The sequence below is a fragment of the Aythya fuligula genome, chromosome 6 (genome assembly GCF_009819795.1).
Source record: "Aythya fuligula isolate bAytFul2 chromosome 6, bAytFul2.pri, whole genome shotgun sequence".
NCBI lineage: Eukaryota > Metazoa > Chordata > Aves > Anseriformes > Anatidae > Aythya > Aythya fuligula.
The window spans coordinates 1587981-1612922 of record NC_045564.1 but is presented as its reverse complement, the minus strand read 5'-3'; the positions used below and the strand labels follow the sequence as shown (position 1 = coordinate 1612922).

At 36.9% G+C, this 24942-nt stretch overlaps 2 protein-coding genes across 7 annotated transcripts in view; both read right to left on the bottom strand.

Moving 5' to 3' along the window:
* PGAP1 (post-GPI attachment to proteins inositol deacylase 1) overlaps positions 1 to 18181 on the bottom strand; it is a 33640-nt gene extending 15459 nt beyond the window's left edge. Inside the window, exons 1-12 of the mRNA XM_032190298.1 lie at positions 18095 to 18181; positions 14454 to 14607; positions 10583 to 10758; positions 9927 to 10098; positions 8641 to 8801; positions 7088 to 7140; positions 6852 to 6918; positions 5360 to 5465; positions 3650 to 3705; positions 3492 to 3575; positions 1664 to 1713; positions 183 to 234 (exon numbers count right to left, since the gene is read on the bottom strand). Of these exons, the coding sequence (XP_032046189.1) occupies positions 183 to 234; positions 1664 to 1713; positions 3492 to 3575; positions 3650 to 3705; positions 5360 to 5465; positions 6852 to 6918; positions 7088 to 7140; positions 8641 to 8801; positions 9927 to 10098; positions 10583 to 10758; positions 14454 to 14607; positions 18095 to 18127 (1164 nt within the window). The 5' untranslated portion in view covers positions 18128 to 18181. The remainder of the gene's footprint in view (positions 1 to 182; positions 235 to 1663; positions 1714 to 3491; positions 3576 to 3649; positions 3706 to 5359; positions 5466 to 6851; positions 6919 to 7087; positions 7141 to 8640; positions 8802 to 9926; positions 10099 to 10582; positions 10759 to 14453; positions 14608 to 18094) is intronic.
* A 1155-nt stretch (positions 18182 to 19336) lies between these two features.
* The window catches only part of ANKRD44 (ankyrin repeat domain 44), a 142392-nt gene continuing 136786 nt past the window's right edge, over positions 19337 to 24942 (bottom strand). For 4 of the 6 annotated variants that reach the window (XM_032190292.1, XM_032190293.1, XM_032190295.1 and 1 more), the window contains exon 28: positions 21828 to 23367. In XM_032190292.1, coding sequence (XP_032046183.1) covers positions 23102 to 23367 — 266 coding nt within the window. In that variant the 3' untranslated portion in view covers positions 21828 to 23101. Of the gene's footprint in view, positions 23368 to 24942 lie in introns of all 6 variants that reach the window. The other 2 variants (XM_032190296.1, XM_032190297.1) reach the window with 1 other exon arrangement.

Here is a 24942-nt window from a genome sequence, read left to right as displayed (position 1 = left end):
AAAAAAGAGGAAAAGCCATTAACAAAACACACCCCTTAGCTTGCCAGTTCCCAGATGTCCACCTCTTGTACCCCTTCCTCTGCAATACAATTGCATGTTCCATGTTGCAAACAGAACAGATCCTTCTCCCACGACACAACCCCACCAAGCAACTCTCCCTGCTATGAGGTAGGTACACTTACCTTGATGGTCGGAAGTAACTCAGCTCTCCAGGATAAATCAGTAGCTTCCAGACTGTAAAAATACATGCACATTAAAAGGACAAACATTTCATTATCCAGGCACTAGATTATGACAGTGGACCAGCTTTTATCCCTCTCTACCTAAACATGCATAATTATGAATTGCGAACAAGTTTGGGTCTACTGCAGTCAGCTACTACAGTCATTTAGCAAATTATAATAATTTCAGATACTGCAAATCTTGTTTTTGCATAAAGAAATTAAATGAAGCTCTAATTTTGTAATACACAACAATCATCAGTTACTAGACACACATCTTCCAAAAGAATTAAAACTCTTAATGAGCCAAGGCAGCACTGGCATTGAATTAACACACAGTTTTATTAACATCTGTTAAATATCAAATGTGTCCATTGTTCCTATGGGCACATGCAAAACATACCACATAAAACAAGAATTGCAGACCTTGCAGCAGCTCAAAACTGGTGTATTAATTTTCAAATTGAACAGCAAGACATTCATTCACTTACTATAAAATATGATTTTTACAATACCAGGATACATTTTGTTCTCTAAATAGTGTTATAGGACCTCAGGATAATAGTGTTTTTGCTATGGATTTTATTAGGCTAAGTTTTAGCTAGCAGTCCTGCACTAGACTAACCTCCATTTGATGCCAATCAAAGGTTACAAAGAACAGTAACAGCCAGCTGCTCCTTGGATCAGGAAAGAATAATTGTAACATCTGACTGGATGCAAGACACTGTGGCTATATGCCTCAGCACAGATCCCCAAAAAATAAACACTACACTAGCTCAAATCCACCCGGGAATTTTCCCTAATCTAAAGGGTAGACTGAATTTATGTTGAGCTGACTCTGAGGAGGTAAATTAAGCCAGTGTTAAAAACAATTACTTTTCATCTTTTTAGTAATGATTGTAATGACCTGATTCAAATAATCACTTGATCACCCACACTTCTAAATATTCTCATATGGTAACAGCAATTCTGGAATGCAAAAAAAAATAATAAAAAGATGCTTCAATTCACTTTCTGAGGGCTTCAAGTAATGTTTTATGTCTTTGTCAAAGGATTCTAAAATGATGCTACAAACCATACAATTTAGGGTTCCAATGCAGAATGCAGTGTCCAAAAGAGAGCAAAAGGAGCAATTTTTTTTTTATTTTTATTTTTTTTTTTTACTGATATGAAGGTCAAAAATACAGCTTAAATTAAAAAAAAAAATCACAAAATTTATTCTGCATTCATATGATAGCAATTTTGGTCAGTATATTTTTTCCTGTTTATTGATGATACAGAAAGCATGAATTATGCACAGCAGGAATAAGAATTCTATTTTTTCTTCCCAACCCGTTCCTAAGAAAGATATTTTATATGCTTGAAAACTCAAATACAGTCATACAAGATCTACTTAAATAAATAATAATAAAAAAAAAAAAACAGGAACTATGTATACTCACCATGTTGAAGAATTGCTGTCCATGCAGCCATAAATCCAGCTACTTGTGTCCTGTAACGTTAATACCATAAAAAGTACATTACTGATGTGCGAATTTATAAATACATTACTATTAATTCTTTACAGCAAACAATGCATGAGTTGATACTGATAATCTCCAAAATTTCTACATGCTAACAGTTTCAGTTCACTAAATATGAGCAATTGTTCTAGAATACTTTAATAGCAGAGCCTGGTGCAAATAACTTCCTAATGAGAGGCACAGATTTTCATCTTCATCTCATTTTCCATTATGTCTGCAGCCACTATCGCTATAATAACCAAACTCTCTTAAGAATATTATTTGCTGAAGTGTAAAAGCAAGGATGATGACAAGAACAGTCTCTCTCAAATTCCTTCTGTAGTTTATAATGAAACTATTAACTTTTTCTTTTTTTTTTTTTAAACGTTTCACTGCAAAATCAAACTTCCGTGTTAATGGAATTTGACATTATATCCTCCATTAAAGAGTCTGATATCATAATCTTGCAATTAGAATTACAAGGAAAGATAAAACACAAACATTAAAGGTGTGGTGCTTTTTTTTCCAGAATCATTTTAAATACGTTTGTCATCTTTTCTATATATGAATTGGCACGTTTTTCTAAAAAAGAAATACAAGGTTTGGCAAGCAAACTTTCATTATTTCTCTTCAAAAAAGAGAAGTATCTGCCTTAACACGATATAAAGTTCAATTTTATTCAAGTTTATTCTTTTCCATCTAAAATTAATGTCTCAAGCTCCTATCCTGAGTAGTCAAGAAATACTTCAGATTTTGACTGTCCTACTGGGTTCCCCTTAACTCTCACTACTAGAGAATATAAGTATTCTGTACCTCCTCCTCCTCAAACAGTACCAGTCCTGTCATTAATACATAATGAAGGCAAAAATTGCCCCATTCAAGGGCAACTAAGTTCACAACAAATTTAAAAATTTTGAAGCTGCTTCTAGGAAACACAGGATATATTCTTTTTTTCCCCGCAATGGTAGTCTGAACCTCTCCTTTTGAGGTAAGAGGGATACATACAATCATATAAGAAAGCATCTCAGAATGAATCGCAGAATGGTTTGGGTGGGAAGGGAACTTAAAGATCATCTAGTTCCAACCCCCCTGCCATGGGCAGGGACATCTTCCACTACTCATTTAATACTGAGAAGTATATTTATCCATTTCCAGTTTGCCAAGAGACTACATTTCTTCCTTTCAAAAAGTATTTTAAAAACGATTTCAAAAACATTTTAGCTGTGGAACTAAAAATACAGGGCATACTATCACCTCTCTTCACAACAAAGGAGACAGCTGAGAAGGTGCTGTTTTCTCAGCTGGCTCCCATTCACGTCCACTGCTTAGCTGAAGATCTCTGTAGACTTTCTGGCTGACTTAAATTTTATTATGGCAAAGCAAACCTATAAGCAGTGTTTCTGAATTCTAAGTACAGCTAAACCCTGGCAGCACTGAAAATAACTTCTTCATTCAATGCCATCAGTACAGCTGCACTAAATTAAATGAGAAAGCAATCTGTGGCTAACTGTGAGAGAGCCGAAAATAAAACATTCACATTTCAGAAATTCAGGTGACATTGAAGGTTTCAGACCTTGAACACTAAGCACAACATGCTTCAACAAGAAGTACATCTGACACAACGTATTAGGATGTGAATGTAAGTGGATGTCATTAATTTCTACTACATGTATTATTCATTAAATTTTCTTAAAATCACAACATATCCAAAATTAAAACCAAACAAGTTTATAAACAAACTCGAGACATGAAAGAAGTATTTTCTCACCAACATACTGTTTTCACAGTAAACATGACTGTATGATTTTCTGTGGCTTGCAAGAGGAAACACGAAATATTTTCCATCTGAATCCTTCAAAGGGAAAAAAATGTTCATTACTAAAAAAAATAAACATAATACACACAATAGAGAAAAACATCACTTACGTTGTAAACAGAGTAAGTCCATTTTGAGGTTTTGACTTCAATCCACATGAAATCTCCTAAAAAACAAACATGTTTTTATATGTGACACTGGAGGAAATAATCTACAAAATCTCATACTTTCTTATTGCCTATATGTTATCTCTTATATGTAAATGTCTCAAAACCTTACAAACTTTAGTCAATACACAAGCTTGCTGCTGCTTAGAATGACATGCAACAGTCATTATCAGTAACACAGGAAGTAGCAAAACACTGGGATTCAATTACTACATATTAATTACAAAAAGAGAAAGCCTATGGATTTTAGAACAAAGCTCTCAAGGAAACAAAAAAAAAAAAAAGAAACTTAACAACACAAGATGTAATTACAGGGCGGCATTAAATCTAATGAAATATTAGAAACATCCCCAGTCTTTGTTTCTCTCGGCCTTTTAAGAAAACTAATACAGAAACTTGTGTAAAAGCAAGTCAAGTGATGAGCTGAGTGCCACATACAAGAAAACAGTAGGAGTTTAAAGATATGTCTGGAGAAAGAAAATAAGACAGAATAATGAACAGATTGGATATGTAAATACTGCAAATTATTATGCAAGGTTAATATTTTTCTTTTGTGTAACTAGAATAAACTAAATTTCTCTCATGAATTTTTAAGTGTCAAGAGTGTGCGAGAAATAGCAAGATGCAAACACTTTGCACTTCCAAGAATAGTCTGATCTTTCACTAGGTAGATGAAGATAACAATAAATCCCCCCCTTAACATTCTTTTTAGAGGGAACAAACACCGTTCACTTAGCCTCCCTCTCCCTGTGTCTTACACCCCAGAAGCTAAACATTTCGGTGGTCCTCTACTGGGTTCATTCTAGCATGTCAATGCCTAAATGTCCCCTTATACTAGGGTGGCCAAAACTGGACACCAAAGTTAAAGCTATCTTAAAAGTTCTGCAATAGTTTACGTTACGAAAATTTCTGAAATAAAATGGTTTTCCTCAGTTCAGTCCACTCAGCAGAACTACCAATACAGCTGTGCCTTATGAAACATCTGTTTAGTTCCCAAGAATCCTTGTGCTCAAGATTTGTTACCTTTTATCTATGCATTCTTTGCAGTGACAAGGAAACAATTAGTAGGTGGTCCAATTTACCCTGTCACATCACTAAATTGATGAAGCAGCCCTGAATATTCAGGATTTCCTTACATAGCACAAAACTAACATAGTGGCTCTACAATACCCAGAATCACAGAATCTTTAAGGTTGGAAAAGACACACAAGATCATGCGGTGCAACTTTTCCTTAAACACCCGCAGGGACAGTGACTCCACCACCTCCCTGGGCAACCCTTTCCAATGCCTAATCACTCAACCTTAACCCTCTAGCAAAAATGGGATGCAAGTGTAGACTAGACAGCATTTTTGGCGTTCAGCTATCCCTAATTTCTGAGATTGTCTACTGGACACCTTGGTGTAAATACGATTCTTACTTGTGCCTCAGAATCAAAGGCATATAAAAACGACATAGCCATTTTTGCTCCTACCCCTTTTAAACTATTAAGTGCTGAAACCACATGGAAGTCAATAGTGTAGGTCTAAAAAGCCACATATTGTTTCAGCAATGTCAGAAGGACAAATTTTATTTCAGAAGCTTGCTAGTAAGAAGATCAACTCTTAAACAAGGAGTATCTCTGAATCTTGTTCAAAAGAAAACTGCTACACACCTGTAAGTTCTGTAAAAGCTTCAGGATTTTCCTCAAATATCTTTCCAGGGTGTCTCACAAAGTGGTGATTCAGTACAGACATTCTCTTCTTGGGATCCTCAGTTATCTTAACAAAACAAACAAAACAGATGGTCAATTTTTATTTTACCAACAAAACAGATTGCCAATTTTTATTTTACCAATTTGTATGATTTACAATCATGACATGATCAGTAGAAATGCAGTTTTGGGAATGAGAGGAAATAAATTATTAGAAGACATGATACACTGTTTCTATTCTAAATACAATAATCTGAATAAATAAAGTACCATTAATAGTCAATCACAGCAAAACAGAGAAAGTCAACATTTGCTATTATGCATAAATAAAACTTTTGGGAGTTTTGTATCCTCATCTATTCTTAACAAAAGGAAATTATATTCTACATATATATTTTTAAAAAATACATATTTTATATAGACACCCACACATTCTTCCCAAAACAACATACTCATAGCAGAGTTTAAAAATATTTATATGTACTTGTCTTTATTCATCAATCTAGCATATTGCACCTATCTTAATATTTCAAGAAAACAAATAGCTGTAAGAGTACACTGAGCTTTGCTTTCATTTTTTCCTTCTTCTCTCCTCTTCAGCTTTTCAACATTGTGGACAATACAACTGATTTCTGCAAAGTGTTACCCTCCAGTGCACTGTCAGTCAACTTCAGAAAAACTGTACCTCCTTTTTGTCCCTATAAATTCCATATTAAAGTGAGCATGCCTTAAGAAACCAGTGCAGCGTGGCACTACAGAAACTGAAAAAGAACACCTGTAAGCCTTCCTCTTCTATGTCTGTGACTCTGCTCTTGCATATTTCTAACCTCTGGACCTTGATCCCAATTCAAGTGTACTGCTGCCAAACATTTCAGAAGGATATTTATTTAGAAAAGCAATAAATGATGGTAACCAGAGGTAAACAAATCAGCTTTTTCCCTGCCCTTATATTGCATTTACAGTCTATTTTTGTGTTATTCACAAAAGAACACTGTAAATACTTGCTGGCCCCTATGACGACACTACATGGGGAAATTTAAGAAGTATTATGTCTGAGATAAACCATCATAGTTTTTCACCCTTTGTATACTATTTATGCAAGGTGAATCCAACACACACTAAGAGATTCCATTCAAAGCTACACAGCTAGAAAAAAATAGCATGGTGCAAGGTCAACTAAACCTAATGCATCATGTAATAATAATACAATCCACAAACCAACTATAAAGCACCAAGCAATAATAACATTATTAATAAATAATAAAAATTGGCTTAACTTCTAATTATTTCTGACATGTCAAATAACACAAAGCCATGAGACTTTTTCAGTGACCAATACCAAAAAGGCAATAATTTTCTCAGTGTGACTCAGAAAAATCAAAAGTGAGCTTGTCCTGATTAAGCATTCTGTGAGGGAAGAAGAAATTATACACAGTGGGTCATATATACAAACCTGCCTTGTGTTTTCATCTATGAGATCAAAAAAAGCTCTAATGGTAGCCAGGATCAATTCTTTGCACCTAGAAGACAGAATAAGTAAAATTAAATCTAGAACGGAAATATCCAGGGGAATAAAAGTGGCAGGAAGAGACCATATTATGCTGAAATTACATTATTGTATAATGTAAGAACAATAGAAAACAAAAGGAATGTTTGGTCAGCCAATTAACCTTTGTTCAAATAGCTTACCACACTATTGAGAGATGGTCTGTTGAGGCCCAAGCTCTAGGCACAGCCGAGCTCTGTTTGGAGAAGAAAAACAACTAAGATATTTTTTTTAGCGTTCAGCATTTAAAAATTCTAAGTTGCGTCCCGTCCACCTCCCCCGTCCCCCCAATTTAAATCTGCTTTGGTAATTAGTAATAGAGTTTCATGGACAGGGGTATAATAGAATGGCTTCTTCAGTCAAAAACATTATTTGCTGCAGCAAAGACAAGGACTTGTAAAATGACTACAGAAGTATGTGTGTTAGATAGATCAGATAGCAGTGTCTAATAGTCAAAGAGCAAATAATGGTATAGAAGAAACTTACTAAGAAGTTCTTCAAAGACTGCTTCTCTTACTAATCTTATTAATTTAATAAGTGATCCTGGCACATAAGAATAGAAGCATGCCAGTGAAGGCAGTTGCTGAAAAATCAAGAACACCCTCAACAGAAAGAAGCATGAAAGAACTAGACAGTCCAAAGTTATTCATTTGTACATGTACTGCATTTACAGACTGCCACCAAAAATCTCCCTTCCATAAACAGAGCTCATTACCTTATCATACAACCTGATTCAAGTAAAGTATAAACAATTAATGAGCTACAGCCATGAAGAAAAAATAAAGAAATAAACATCATCCTACAGTATGACTTGGTAGATCCAGATGACAAGGTTATAAAAAAAATTATACCACTCTACACTGGATCTCATGCAAAATCTTGGTCACCAACAGTCATGAGAAATTAAAGTGCAGCAGATGCAGAGAAGGGTTGCTAGGACAAAGGGATTGCAGAGTTAATCTTCTCAGCCTAGCAGAATCAGAGTGGAGACTATTTATAGACGGCCTTCTGTACAATGGACAGGGAGATAAACACCAAGGGAATGAAAACTGTTTCAGATAACATTTCAAGCTGATGTCAGAAAAAAACTGTTCAAAAGCTGGCTTACACAATAAATGGAAGTCAGAAACTACAAATTTTCTGTCAAGCCCTACTGAGGAGTATTTGCCAGTTTCTTCCATGCAGAGAACAGTTACATGGCAGAAAACATGGAATAACAAACCTAACTAGTTCTATGATGCTGCTTGATTAATTTTGGGAGGAAACAGATGCCTGCACAAGCAGAAGACAAATAAAACCTGATTTCTGCAACAGAAAAGGTGCAAGAAGGTGGTGAAAAGCAATAGTACCAAGCAGTACTTGGGATGATTCAAATCCACCCCAACGCGTACTCTTTCAATGGACACTCATTTCTGCTACATCAAATATTTATGGTGTTATATATACATATATATATATATATATTCATTATCTTCATTTATTTTCATATTCTTTTTATATTTTATTTATATTATTTCATAATTTATATTTATATTTCATATTTATATATTATTTTCATATTTAGTTACACTATGCTATGCATATAAACTACAATCAGACATTGATACACATATTACAGACAGCTATCTAGCAAACCTCCATGCAAAACAAAAACAACAACAAAAATACATTTTTTGTTTGTTTGTTTGTTTTTTACCACAACAGATAAGGCACTGTCTTGTTGACTCAATCTTGGTAGAAAAGCCAGTCCTGAACGAACTTGGTAATCTCTGAATCCTCCCGCCACAGAAAGGGTAGTTAAATTTCTTAACTCTTGGGCGTTTAGAATCCAATGATTGCTTACAGCTGTATAAAAATCTATAAAATACATTAAAATCAATCAATTTCCCATAAATCTATTTTATATATTTAAAAAAAGCTACAGAATGATTCAACTAAAAGTTTCTGTAAGTCCTCTTAGAGGCATTCAAGCTCTGATTACCACTTTTGATTCATATAAGGAACAAAAATTATTGTTTTAATGCCAAGGAGGTAGTAGTTGGGAGAGACAGATACACTCACACTTCCTTTATTAGCTGAGCACTTATTTTCCTTAGGTAGCAAATCACCGTTCTATTTTAAGGATGGCAATAATCCAGAAACAGTCAGTCAGCAAGAAAGAAGCATTGTATTAATTTTTCTTCCTACAACTGATTGCAATGCAAACACAGTAAATCAAATTTAGCAACTAGAGATAATCCCTTCCTCTTGGGTGCCACAGAGAATAAAGAAAATAAATGTCTATTCTTTTCCTTCATCAATTCCTTCTATATCTACATTGAACAGCAAAGTAGCCACAAAGCACATACATGTATTTCATCAGCGTAATTTAGTCACATCAATCTTTCCAATAAGTTAACAGTGCATACATACTGATTATACTTTCCTTTTCATTTTAGTTAAGTAAGCAGAAAATACTTTGCATCTTCTATACATATAAATATATTATGTAAAATATATATTATACCTATATTCAATAGGTATATTCAATACACAATAGGTATATTCAATAACACACTTTGGGAGTAACAAACATTAACAACTGCAACAAAAGTAACTCCATTTAGGCAATTCATTTGACAAAGAAAGCCATTACAGAGTTCAAGTTTTACAGAAAAAGAAAGAAAAAAAAATGTCACTCTCTGGAGAGCTTATGAAATTTGTTCCATACTCTGCAGTCTATTGCACTTAGAAATTATTTGGACTTCTGCCCCTTCACAGAAGCATAGGCCCACATAGTCAACTTTACAATGACATTTCACTTGAAGTAGTACAGTGCGCAGAGATAATCACTACGGTAATAAAGGAATAGATTAATTACAGTAAACAGAACATTCTGCACACACGAACTGCTTCAAGCCTCAGCAATTTGCAAGAATCTCACCAGCTAATGCATGAGGGAATCAGTAAAGAAATAGAATGTAGTTGGGTTAGTTTACTTACCAGTAATATATTTATCCAAAGGCATTACAGGTGCAACATGAGGTGTAGCTTGTGTAATGAGCAGATTTATAAGTTCAGGCTTAAAATTCTTCAGGGTAAGCAATGCTCTTGCAACAAGACCACCCATGGAATGGCCTACTATTGCAACACTGCTTGGTGCAAATTCTCGATCCTTAAGGAAAGAGCAAAGGATAATTAGTTCAATTTCAAATCTGGTTCTGACATGGGCCTCCTCTGATTAGCAGCTGTTCATTTTTCCCCACAGATCAATTTGTATCCCTTCAAGTATAATATTTACTAGCATCAACATAGGCTAACAGAAAACTTTTCTAGGAAAACAGGATGGAAGGTGATGCTATATTATTATTTTAATAAGCTAGAGAAAGTTTAAAGCTGTACTACAAAAAAAGCATGCGTTGCGCAAGGAAGTGTTTGTTTATAAACAATAAAGAACCTAATCAGGGCTCCAAGATTGTCACAAACATTACAAATCTATTAAAGAGCAGCAGTTCTCTCTTGAGAGCCATGATCAATTACCTACACACAGTACAAAGTCTCCCTCCCTTATTCATTGTTCTTCAGTTATCCGTCAAAAAAGCTGACCAGATTTCCATTCCAAAACACAAGTACATGATCTAGCATACATCAGTACTTACCCTGTACAACTTAAGAATTACTTTTATGCATTCATGCACAAATTTGGTCTGTCGTTGGAGAGTACCACCATACAGTGCAACCAACTCCTCATTGAAGTTGACGGTGAAGAAATTAAAATGATACTTGAAGTCAAGATCTTCTGCTTTTCTAAGTGCAATAGATCCAAGAGAACGCACTAGGAAAAATCACAAATTAAGCAGGGACTATTAGACTGTCCTAGCATCATCATTAGTAGACAAACACAAATACATAACCTCTCAAGAAACAAATGCTATTTTAAATTCATTATTCATGTCATTTATAAAAGGTTAAAAAAAAAAAAAAAAAGATGGAAGGCAAATTTTTTCTAAACTGCAATCCCACTTGTTTTACAAAATCAGGTTTGAATATATAAATAATGACAACAAAAATATCAGCCAGCCACTGACAGTATTGAATTGCAAAATGAGAAATGTAACAATTTTCCTGTTTTTATAAGAATCCTTCTGACAGAAAGAAGTATGAGTAAATACATCCTAATAAAAGTTTACAGAAGCATGTGGAAAAGATGTCGGAGGAGATAAAAGAAAAGGTTGGAGTGAGGTACAGAGAACTAAGTATTATGGCATGGCAGCCGACTTCATGGACACAATGTCTAAACCAAACTGATAAAAGATAACAGCTTATGCTCCTTCACCTGAGCATTGCTATTCTCATCTCGTTCGCACCTTCTCATCACCACCAGGACAAGAATGCAAAATCCTCATTCTTGCCTTCAACTGGAGAGGCAATGCTATTGCTGCGGTTTTCTAAAATTCCTTTGAAGACTACCAATCTAGAACAACATTCCCAAATACCACCCCAAGATGGACAGAGGAGAAGGAAACCAAAGCCCAAAGAACACTTCCACCAGAAGTCCTGAGGGAGAAAATGTCCTGTTTATGAGGCCTTGCTTCTGACCTGTGCTCATCTAACCCTGGCTGCTATCTAATACAGCCTTCTGAGTGCAGCATTGCTGCTGAGGGGACACAGCAGGAGAGGAACAGCACCAGCTGCAAAGAGCATGGCGGAGGAAGAAGGAAAGAAAAGAGTCCCCCAAACAAGTATACACTTCTACAAATAAACTAATGATCTGCCCAAGTCTGGAATTTAGAAGCAGGATTTATCTTAGAGTAGAACAGCTTCAGAGGTCTGCAGCTTGCAGAATTCTCCTCTGAAAACTTCACTGGAGAGGTGAACAAAACCAACTAAACTTCAGCAAAGCTTATCATGTTAGAAAATAACATTTCTGAAATATTTTATACATTCAGCCACCTAAACAAATATTATCAGAAAGATGCAAATTATAAGTAGAATTTGTAGTCAATCCTTTCACCAATTCTATCTAAAATTGATAAGTAATAAGAACACCTTCAAAATGGTATGAAAAGACCTAAAAAGTATTTAAAAGATCAAGTATCCTGTCACAACTTTATACTTTGAAATTCATGGTAGAAGGAATACAAATATTGCCAATGATCACAAGGCAAGTTGGTAAGAGGTTCCTGATTAGAACTCAGGAACCCTCAATTCTCCCAATTCCAGGTTTGTTCCCACTAATTAAACCAGACGATCTTCTTTTGCGCAAAGTCTGAATTTTGTAAATTTTACAAATTTCACTTCAGTGCCCGTGAAAGATAATGGATTCACATCCTTCAAAAGTGTCGGTAACAAATCAAAATAAGCCCAGGAAACACAGCAGCGATGCTTGCTTTCATTTTTCAACCATGAACATATTTTAAACAAGCGTGCAAAGAACAACAGCAGCAAGAACTGTTCATCTAGGTATCAGACCTAAAATATATTATTCCACAATAAATTCTAAATGAAATGTGAATTTTCATAATAAACCATATTAAAAATATTATGAGCCATAGAATAAATCAGTTTTGCCTTAATCAAACAAAGATTTTGGAAAATGAATGTGACTTACTGCCAGTCTCCCTAAATCAATTTACCAAAACAAGGAATAAATATTTAAAGGCACTCATCTAAAGTAGCAGAATATTTGCAGCATGTAGTACTCCTTCTACTCAACTAGGTTTTTCTTTATATATTTCATTTTGATTCCTAACATACACTGAAAGTACCATTCTATTTTCTGTATAATGATGCACTGCCCTGATTTTAGAGACAGCATTATGATATTGTATAAACTCACTTTAGGATAGAATAAATCTTGTGGTTAAAAATTAATGAGAACAAAATAGATGACATCTTGTTATCGGTCGACCTTCTGTTATGTTGAAGCATCTTGTTAACTGAAGCATCCCGTTATCTGTCGACCCTCAGTCAGGCTGACTTGCGACAACTTGAGTCAACCTTCTGTTATGCCTTGTTAACTGAAACATCCTGTTAAGGAAACATCCTGCCGACCCTCAGTTAGGCTTGAGCCAACTCAGCATTTCTGCAGCTTGGAAAACAACTGATTCATCCAACCTGGCATTTTTTAAGCAAAAGGTGAAAAGTACATCACGAGACCACTCCCAAAGACCACTGCCCACGTCCCGAAGACCCCAGACCACAATTCTTGGAAGGCTTTGTGCAAGCGCAAGGACTGATAAGCTAATTAGCATACAAAGCGAGAGTAGGCGGGTTTAGGTAATGAATATGTATAGACGTTAATAGAATATTCATTGTTTTGCTGTATAAATATGAGATAGTTTGTCACTTCGAACATGCACGGTAGGTGGAGAGATCCCCTGTGCATCCAGCGCTGCAATAAAGAATATACCACTTCAGGAAATTTCGGCTTTGATCTTTGAATCAATTATCTCACAGAAGATTTCCAGTACTTTAGAGACGATTATGGAAATCCATACGGTACCTCCCATAATCGTTATGTTCATCATGTTCTTTGGATACTACTGTCTCTGCAAAGCTATGTGAGTTTTCTGACAGCATGAGTTTGCAAAATATTCTACTTTTTCATAAGCTAAGCAAGTACGTTGTCTGAGAAAATAACCTTGTAAAGGTTTTCTGAAATTAGATAATTTAATCACCAAGTCTGGTGCAAATATAAGGAAAAAATACCATGGTAAAACAGCAAGTTTTAGACTGAAGTGTTTTTCCCCATACATACACACAAGTTTTGCTAATGTCTGAAGGGTGTTACTAACTGTTTCAAAGTACATTTCAGAAAACAAAAATAACAGTAACAAGCCCAGCTTGGAAGGAATTCTGGATACCTGAATGAACACTTCACATGTACTTCACAGTACTTCACACGCAAATTATTAAGCTTGGTATTTACATTGAAAAATACAGAATGCTTTAAAAACTACTCCTTCTTTTCATCTGGAGCCTAGAAGTGTAACAGGGAGTAACACAGAAAACCAAGGGGGAATATGATACTAAGGAAAAACTACCACTACATAAAGAATTAGGAAATATCGAAGCTACAAGTTAAACCGTAAGATGATGCTTATTTCTATAGTATGTACCTAATACAACTTCTGATAACAGATGGCAGCTGGTTTAGCTTCTTCTGATCAAATTCAGGTATTGCTTTACTTGGCACAGCTGCTCTGAACACTGTTCAAATCAAAAGCAAATACGTTTTTAATTGGAAACACATAGCAACGGTGCAGTGCTGCCACAGTACAGCATAAATTGTACTGTTTCTGCCCTTCAGAAGATAACGCCTCACTCCAGAAATACATTATAGCTCAACTGCTTAACTGATTTCAAATACAAATCAAGTCTTTTGCCTTCTTGAAAGTGACCACGGACTGATAAGGATTAACTGCACCATTGCTGATATCATTTCAAACAGAAAAAAGTCTTGCCGTTAACTAATGCATAACAGTGAGAACTCTTTGCAAAATACCTATGAATTAGGTAAATGCTTACCTTGTTTGTAACTGCCAGCATTCCCAGGAAGAAAGAGAACTGGAATTCCTGTCAATACTAGATTTTTGTTTTCTTCAGCATAATTCCCCTCCCCGTAGAGATAGAGCTCGTACGCTGGATATCGCCTGGCTGTTTTCTTCGGTAATTTTATTTTCTGTTGCAAAAGAAAACATGGCACAGAATCAAAATACTGTCCTCTAGCACCCAAGAACTCAAACGATTTTTGAAATGCAAACAGGCTACTACAAAGAAGGCAGCTCAGATCTATTGAACAAGGTGAAGAGACTCTATCCTTACTAAAAGGCTGAACTGATGCAGTTTGGAACGTCAGGATGCTCTCATTTGAATCTATTACGCATGGAAAACATAGCACATTGTTCTTGAACATGAAGAGCCTAGTTTTCCAGTGCCTAGAAAAATAAATAACATTCGTTTCTGAATGTGGATTTAAGCTTAAAGAAACCAAATATAACGTCTATACTGTTGCAAACAAGAAAATACAGTGGCTATCCAGCCATTTAAATATTTTGGTTTCTGTTTTATGTAGTGTTTTCAAGGACAGTCTGAAGAACACAGGAGGAAAAACTTCAATGGGTTTTGCTCTAAAAAGTTCAAGAAACATAAAATGTTGAGTACTTATTTTAAGTAGGCATTACTGCCCATGAGTGGCTGCAGCTCCTTGAAACAGTTATGAACTTGAACCAGCTTTAAACAAACTGGGAATGACTGCAATTGTGTATATGTTAAAGTTGCACATCCTTAAAGTAACATACTACAGAAAAATTAAAAAAAAAGAAAAAAATAAAAAGGAAGTCACTTCTCCCAGGACATGCGATTTGAGGCCAGAAACCAGGACACCTGAGTGATACTAATTATACACTAGTTATAGCATTTGGTTATGTACCATGATAATTCACAGATAAATGAAGTAATGAACAAACTGTATTAAAATGCCTTTTTTTTTTTTTTTTTTTTTTAATCTTAAGGTAACATTTTATCTTACATCACAGCAAAGTGAAAATTAAACCCAGTTTTGCATCAGGAAACTTCTCTGAAGTCTCTCTCAGGTGCTTTGCTTAAGTAGAACTAAGTAGAAGCATCTCTATTCCAGTTGGTTCTCCCACCTCTCACTACAGTAAAGACGATTTAGCTCTAATTCCCACCACACACACACATACTCATCCCTTCCCCTTTTCATCTGTCTGTCCCTCCTTGACTACAGACTATTTCCTTTCCCTTAGTCTTCAACTTGTTTGCAACCTGTCCTTAGTGTCTTTGATATGTATACATACACATATATAGAATAAAAGATTGGTGTATATATAACAACTTCTTATATACATAAGAAGTTATGTATATGTATATGTTATGTATATGTATACAAGCAAACAGTTATAATTCCTTCACTTTGAGCAAAAACGTTAAGCTTTGTTCAGGGCTTACCATTTTCTAATCTTTCTTACAATTTCCTTTCCATCACCTCACCTCATCAGCTGCGCTAACCTCACTGTCCCGTTCTTATTCCTTTCTATTGCTCCTTTTTCAAAGGTGTTCAAATGTCAGGGGACACACACACGAAATCTATTTAATTACAGTCAGTTTTCATTAGTAAATTAAGCATACTGCCTGATTAATCAAATAAAAAGTATTAAACTATTATTCCACAATATCATTCTGGTTCACCGTCTTTTCAAAATCTTTTACAGACAATAAAAATCAATGAGCTGCCCTTTTTTTTTTTTTTTTTTTTTTTTTTCCTGTCTGCAAAGTATGGTACTCCTATACTACAACAAAATGGTAACACAGATCTCCCAAGGGAAACAGAAGTCCCTGTTCCGTGACAGAGGTTTTAAATTTTGATTTCCCAAGACCCTGGTTACATAATTGGCTGTAATGAGCTATAGCAAGTTTTTACACTGTCAACATAGGCTTCAGTTTTCACTGTGCTTCTACGAAAATTAGGCTTGTGTGAAAAAGCCCTTATTAATAACTTCTGAACCTTGTAACAAGTTTAGCCAGAACAAGAATTGGCAACGTTCAAATCAAATACTGTAATTCTGCAACTCAAGGAAAAAAAAAAAAGTTAACTACAAAATAAATAAATAAATAAAATAAATCAGTTCCAATTCCTTTCTTGGTATTAGCTCAACTGTGAGCTATACCACACTGGTAGACACACCAAAAAACAGACTCCAGGAAATCAACCTTTTTATGTTTCCCTGCTCAAAGAACTATTTGTTTCGTAATGCAATACACAGTCTGGCAGGGAGAACAGGTCCCATTCATCTGAAATCCCTACCTTGTCCGTTCACACCAACACCAGCATTATAAATACATTAAACATGAAAGAGCCAACCTCTTTGGCAAAAAAAAAAAGGTAGTTGGAAAGTACAATGCTTTAACAAGCTCAAACATGGACATATTTTTCCCCCAAAGCACTGTTCTGCACACAGTAAAAGTGACTGTTTAGGGATTAGGAGTTTGGAGAGACAGCGCAGCGAGACACAACTTGCATCCCTGCTGCGTGGAAGCCCTGCCCTTAGCCCTGTCCCTGTGCCCGTCCTGAAGCAGAGCATCTCTTACAGCACAGAACTCAGAACTGAAGCACTGGCACGGTGAGTAAACACCAAAGTTGTGCTGGCAAATGACAATGTCAAGGAACCTCCAATAACATCAAACAGGTTATGCCGGTAATGTTCAGTTGGTTGGCTTTGAACTGAAACTGAAGTAGGTTTCGACTACATGGAGAGCTTAAAATTTGCGGCGTACTGTGTTAGTATTTATAGTTTTTTACTCTACATTTAGAGTAAGTCTACATCTGCTCTACAGCACTGACAGAACAACCCCTGCAGCTATCCCAAGGCTCCCTTTTGCACACTAGCGTGCGCAGAACTGGCTGTGTTGAGACAATCACGTGCAGTTAACGGATCCTAAAATTAACTCGCTGTTTCATTATGAATTTAGGAACCAAGTTTTTGCTGCAAGATCTTCCTTACTATGCAGGCCCAGCTTGAAACCTACATGAGAACAGCAGATTATGATGCAGACTATTTCATTACATTTTTTCCAAAAGAGACGATGCTAAACGGCCGTTTAAGAACTGACAGAACATGCTTTGTGATGCTTTTAACAGCAACGAAATCCTGCAGTAAGAACTATGTTAAAAAAATTGTTTTTAAACAAGCGAACGCGGTCATAGCAGCAACGCTGCCTCAGTTCACGCGTTGGCATCCCCACAGCGTAACGCAACATGTACCACAACGCGCTGTCTGGAGAGCAATTCCCCCAGCAGCTGTCTCCCTCAAACCGACTCAGGATTTCCAGGGAGGTTTTTCAGCAGGTCTCGAAGAGATTTTGTCAGCAAAACGGGGAGCTGCGGGCAGCTCTGGGCGGGCGCCCACCGCCTGGGGAAGAAGGCTCGCAGCGGGACACCAGCCACCGCCTCCCTCAGCAGGTCGGGCGCCTGAGGAGCCGCGGCGGCCCCGCCTCGCCCGTCGCGCCCCGCAGCGCTTCCTCCCCTCACGGCTCCCGGCGAGGCCGCCGCCCCTCCGCCCACCGGCGGCGCTGGGTGCCGCCGGGCTCCCTCCCACCTGTTGCGGCGGCCCCGCCGCGCCCCTGCGGGCTGCCTCCCCCCGGCTCACCAGGTACTCGGGGTACTCGAACATGTAGGTCATGCTGCAGCGGTTCTCCTCGTAGAGGAAGAGCACGTCGCGCACCCCCAGCAGCGCCAGCGCCGCCAGCGCCCCGTAGAAGAGCGGCGCCGCCGCGGGCAGCCGCCCGCTCGCCCGCCCCATCGCGCTGAGGTGCGGAGCGGCCTCGCCCCGCGGCCGCGGGCACGGGCACGGCGGGGAGGGACCGGGCGGGGAGGGACGGGGCGGGCGCCACAACCTGGCCGCCAACGGCAGCGGGAGAGGTGCGGCCGCCATGTTGGGGAGGTTGGCGCGCCGCCTGCCCGCCATGTTGAGGAGGGCAGAGACGCGCCCGCCGGCCGCCCGCCCGCCATGACGGGGAGGGCAGGGCGCGCTGAGGGGGCTCCTCGCACAGCACCTGAGGGAGGGAGGGAGTAAAAATACGCCTTCAGCACCTTCGCTGGGCTCGGTACTGCAACGTTCTCCCGTCATTTAAAATAAATAAAATTTACTCGGTTTTCCAACAGTATTTGTACCATTTTTATTTGTAAAAATAACCATCTGAATGCATCTCAATAGTAGTTTAGGTTAGGGTTTTTCATTACATGAACACAGCATTCAGTAGTTGAAAAAAAGTTACTAGACTGTGCTTGAGAAGATTCAGGCTGAATTCCAAGTCATTCACCGAAGTAAGTCTTTTTCCTCATTTTATACGTGACATTTACCAAGTCTTTAAACTTCAATTTACAAAAGAAAACACCACCGACAAAACCCCACTGAAACCATCAAACAATATTTCATGTTGTTTATTACAAATGGTATGCAAAATATAACACTGGCACCAGATTCGTATCACCATGGTTTGTAAAGATATATTGCACATGCTAAAGCATAAAATATAAGACAAAACCTACAAAACGTAAGATATTGGCTTTAATATGTAGATCACTGCATAAGAAACGCATAAAATTACATTTTATACACACACTCAGATTGTCACTAGTTTAAAACGCCCTTTCCTATAACACTGATCTAAGGTTTACTTTTTGTGTAATAAGAAAGCATTTTCAGCACTGCAAAAGTTATACGTTATTCCTATAGAAATTTAGCATATTAATTTTCATTTCAATACAGGTAGAACATATGAAAAGAAGAAACACTTTATACATTCAAAGAAGAGTTGAAATGAAAATTTACTGGTAATATATTGCTTTTATAACACTCAAATTAAAAAAAAAAAAAAAGAGAGACAACTTTCACAAAACATTTCCATAATACACAAATATAAAAAGGCACTCTAATATTTCTTACATGACTAAGAATAAAAATCACAATTTTTTTTTAAAGTCATCCTCAAGATACATAACCAGGTTTCTCAACAGTACAATGGATAAACAATTCATTTCATGTGTTTGTTCTAATTTAATAATCTGGCAGTTGTTTACTGCATAAAAGTACCAAACACATTATGGTGCCCTTTTAGTAGCAATGAACAGAAATCCCCTGAGCTATTTCACAGCAATTTCAGGCAGTCCGGAGGTTTTTACTCAGTATTTATGAGAATGGGACCCAATCCTGCTATGGATTCCACCTGCAACTGTGGTTAAAATACAGGATGAAAACTACCCTGCTAATAAAACTGGGCAGACTGCTGCCCCTCACAAAATACCCACTGTTTGGTGCAAATACAGAAGTAGTCCATGTACTGTAAATTGCAGGATCCAGGGTTAAGTGCAACAATTCTGTATGATTAAATCTACCCTTGTAAAAAGTCCACAAAAAGGCATGGTGATTATTTACATGAGTAAGATTATTCCCATACTTAAATACCTGTCCTAAATAACAAATTTATTTCTACAAGTGACAAATTATATTACAAGTTAATGTACTAGCATACAGGAAAAGGGATTGTGGTGAGATCTGGGGACAGGCTGATACTGAGTACTTCCAAATGTCTTGCTTGTGACGGTTTTCCTAAGAACACCATACTCAAACCATGGCTTTCCAAATGCCCATAAGATGCTAACAAATCGTATTTTTCTAGGATTTCTGGAATACTGCAAACTTACATCATTGCTAGTTTATAGAGAAGTTTAATCCGTAAAGTTTAAGTTTGATTCCCAGAAGGAGCAAAGTTATTTGATAATCACCTACGCTTCTATAACGTTGTATGCATCATAAAAGGCAGCAGTTGTACTACACAGTTACCAGAGTTACAGGGTATTGCAAATTTACAAAATATTTTCAGTAACTCTGTACGGTACCAAGTAAAACACTGATTTGTATAAAATGGCTGCTTGAAATAATACAATATTCTCCTTGTAAAGATCACTTGTTTTCTCCTAATGAAACAACTTCATGTAGGATAGCGTAACTTTATTTCAGGGTTAGACACATTTAATCTCTAGTTTAAATAAAATTAAAATGCTGTTCCTGCTGTTAGAGCAGGTGGCAGCTATTTCTCATTTGTTTGTTTGTTTTAAATGCTGTCATTCTACACAGAAACAAACAAACAAACTAAAACTTGGGATTTCCATTTATTTCTAAACACATGACTGAAAACTAACAACTGGTCTCTCCTCTTATTTTCAGTGCTTACAATAAGGTGGTTATTGCTATTCTGCAGGTTTTACATGAAAAACTTCGAGAAAAGTCAATCATAAAAAAGTTTCCTGTGCTACTTCTGAGGAGAAAACCAGGGTTTCAGGTGCTCTGTCAGTTCTGCTGCTGAAAAGATAGGATTGAGGAAAAACATACCTTTACCTTCATAGACACTATCCCTTAGGAAGTTCGTTGCAAATTTTGGAAATTTGTTAATGTTCAAGGAAACAATGTGTAATTTTAGCAGGGCAAAATAAACAATGCGTGCTTTTTCCAGTTGAAGAACTGGAAATCTGCTGCTGATTATTATTATTTTTAAACAATTCAGTGGAACATGGCTAAAAACTACAACTAAAATAGAAATCCTTATTTTTATTTACCCTGACGAAAGCATGCACTCAGGAAGAAGCTCTTCTCATTCTCCCAGCACGGATTTAGGCCTGCAGATATCCTGAGTGTGAATCACTGGAACTTGTAACACCTTAACTCCATGCTACATTACCTTTTCTATAACTTTACTGTAGTTGTACAGTGTTCTCTCACCTGTCTAGCAAGGTGTCGGATCCCTTTCTTACACTTTCAAATGATGATGAAAGGTGTTTGCTCTCTGCTTTTTACCAGTATAGCCTGTGGACTTCCATCTTTACATTCCACAGATTAAGATGGGCACACTTCTGAAGTGCATCAGTCCTTCCTTTCTCCACTCAGGCCATCAGTCTTGCCTAGATTCACATTTTATTTTGCATTACACAAAATAATATGCACAACTACTAACAAGGAGAAAAAGCCATAGTTATTTTTCCTGGGTATTTGTTTCATTTCAAATAAATATAAACACATTTACATTAAAAGCATATGAACATTTTCCTTAGTCTGGAAAAAAACAAACTGTGGTCAACACATAATTAGTTACAAATGTCAACTTGAAACCTGCATCATAAAATGTAAAATTCACTCAAGACTACTCATTACCTCAAAAGTTTATAGTTTTATGCTTTAGAAAACTACTTCATTATGTCACTCACATTTGAAGAAAAAAAATAAAAGTAATAACGTCTTCCATTTAATCACTGAAGCATTTTGGTCCTCTTGGTACGGCTGGTTAGTTCATGATAGGCTTTTGTTTGTTTTGTTTTGTTTTTGCTTATAAAGTCTCATTCTTCCTTTTGTACTTCTGTTGCAGATGAGGGTCGGGGTCCGTTTGACCTAGAAACTTTGGCAGAAGGAGTAAACATATTCACAAGCTGACATTGCTTTCAAAGCTGGTGACAATAGGCTCTTTTAGCATGCATCTCCGATCCCATGCATGGTGCATGGTACATTTTTGTTTTCTTGTGTTTGGTATTTCAACTTTTGGTGTTATGCTTTCATTGTTTTACCTCTACTCTGTTAATCCAAACACTGGCAGAATTATGTTAAAAAACGATATCGTTTACAGCAAAAATTGGTTATTTAAGCATAGAAAATATTTTTTTAAATCTATTTAAGTTGGCATGTCATCATAAATGTTTACATACACCTTTGTCTACACCTGATTTCTTTTTCTGATACTAGATTCATGGTTAACGGCTCAGGTGACAGAAACTTCTAATGACCCTAATTCTGTAGTGCAAATAAACTGTACACGCTTGTGCTGAATTGGGAAAAAAAAGCGGGGGGGGCGGGGGAGGGTGGCGGAAGGGGAAGGGGGGGGGCAAGTGATTTTAATTTTTCACAAGTGGTTCCACTAATGTCAGTGGGGAAACATGGTGAGACAAGTAGAATTTGGCCTTAAGAGTTTATAACTACATTTTTCTAATTGCATGCTGCAACTAATAACTGTAAAAAGTGCTTTCTGTACGTTTAAGTGCTTAATACGTGCAGAATGTAATTTTTTCTTCCTGTAGAGAAGTAATACAGGCAATTTTAGGATTTACAACTTGACCTTTGGTTTGTGTAAAAGAAGTTATCTAATTATCAGAGCCCCTGGAATTAGTAAACAGACAAACAGAGGAAAGGAGCAATGCTTGAAATCTATGAAGGCTACATTGAAAATATGTTTGTGTACTAACGTTACAGCTAAAATATGTAAGTACTTTTTACAAACAGTTCCCTGTTTATTTGTGCTGTCAAAAAGGAAAAAGGCATTTTCTCTTTTTTACTTAAAATAAGAGGTAGAGACTTTCCACAGGGGCACTTAGGGCCTAAGGAAAACATGAGGAAGCTGAAAAGCTGCAGAACATTAATGAGAATAATATTCCAGTAAGTTCCCCTTTGTTATTTAAAGGCTTAATTCTCATCAACACTACATATCTTTCAATACCTACTTGTCAAGAGTAATAGTTAAGAATATAGCAGTGGGATCTGAGCTGTTTAAAAAGACCAAAACAACAAGCTGAAAGGAACCAATAAGGAAAGAAAAAGTTTTGAATACCAAAGTCAAAATGTTTCAGAATCAGAATCATTTTCATTGTACCCATCCTCTGTTCCTATGTTATTACTCAAGGGCTTATTACAAGAGTTAATGCTACCCATACTGGAGCCATCGCAGAGATGTGTCCTGCCCAAACTGTCTTTTTTAAAACAAGCGAAGTTGAAAGCCGTCATTGAACTGGAAGGAGAAAAAGGCATCATGGTAGCCAAAATGAGTGCCAGGCAGTCAGCCACGTCTTTGTTAGGAGCGCAAGCCAGGGCTGGCGTATGACCTGGGCACAAATGCAGACAAGGCAATGGTTAGTACTACGGGTACTGAGAATGGCACTGAGCATTCCTCATATACATCTCTAGGCGACTTCGTAAGCAGGAGATGTATGTTCAGTTACAATCATGCCAGGCAACAGGGGGGTGTTACTTATTTTAAATTAGACATGCTGGGAAAATACACACTTTATGGAGCATTTAAATCACTGTGACCACAACAAGCACTATTTTTGTTTTAAATCAGGCAGCAAACAGACTTCACAATATGAATAAAAGCACTTGCTAAACACAGTTCTACAGCACAAGCAATATGATGAATACAGAACATAGGGTGTACAGCAACAGGGACAGAAACTGGCTTCAGTTTCTGTACATATGAACAAGTCTCATTCTGAGAACAACGACTTTCATGAGCACATAAAAGATATTAGTTTTAACATATTTTGGAGTAGTAAGCAAAATTTCCGAGACTGATTGGTTGAGCATATACTCAACTCAGAAAGCAGTTCATTTAGGAATGAAATTGCCAGAGAAAAGAATTAGACCGGCGCATGTGGTGCATGTATAGCAAGTGTGACTATGTGGATGTTCAGTTAGCCAAAATTTGCATTATGTCAGAGGAATAATAACTGTATTCAGAAAGCATGGCATAGGTTTTAAATATAAAGTCATATTATAATATGGATGTCTGTAAAACAAAGAACTGGGGAGCTATCAGAAATTTGTCTTCACAGCAGTGAGAGACAAAACGTGGCTCCTGTTCAAGGACTGCCACAAAGTAGCTTCTCATGTAAACAAATCTTTGAAATGAGTATGCTAATAACACTTGCTATCTATCAGTTTTGCAGGCTGCTGTGCAGTACTGTGAAGGTGCATTGTGCTCTGCACTTTCCAAGAACTCCTCCTTTATGCTAAGAGCATACTAATTCTTTTGCAGATGGCTAAATCTTAAATGCTGCAGCAAAAGTAATCTCAGGCTTTACTTCTATCTTACTGCCTCAAATAAGCTTGAAACACCTGCAGTATGGAGAGTTTGCAGTATGGAGATTATGCAGAGTTTGGTGGACAAATGTGAGTAGTTTTATAGCAAACTACCGATACTTAAGGACCAATTGCAGTGAATGGATCCCCTAAATAGAATTCCTTCTTCTTCTGAGTTCCAACTTAAAGTATTCTTTAGAATTGTACTTATTGTACTTAAATTTCTCTCCTTTAAACTGTGTGCACAGTTGCTCCTATAGCAATTAAACATGTATCAAATTTGAACTTAATTTTCCACTCCTGACATACATGTAAATTAGCTAGATCTGCATGTACAATTTTAACAACCAAAACAAAATAGTGGTTAGAAGCTAATCTGGTTCATTTTTCTGTCCTCTATCTCTAAATTGAGATTAGGGCCAGATGACTTCAGTGGGACTCATTCATGCAAGCTTACCTAATAGCAATTGGTTAATAATAAATACTCACCACTCAGTTCTTTGCATCCATAGATATCAAATCTCTTGTAATGATGGCTAAGTTTTATTATTGTTACTTTACAGATATGGGGAGACGGAGGTACCAAATTATTATATTAA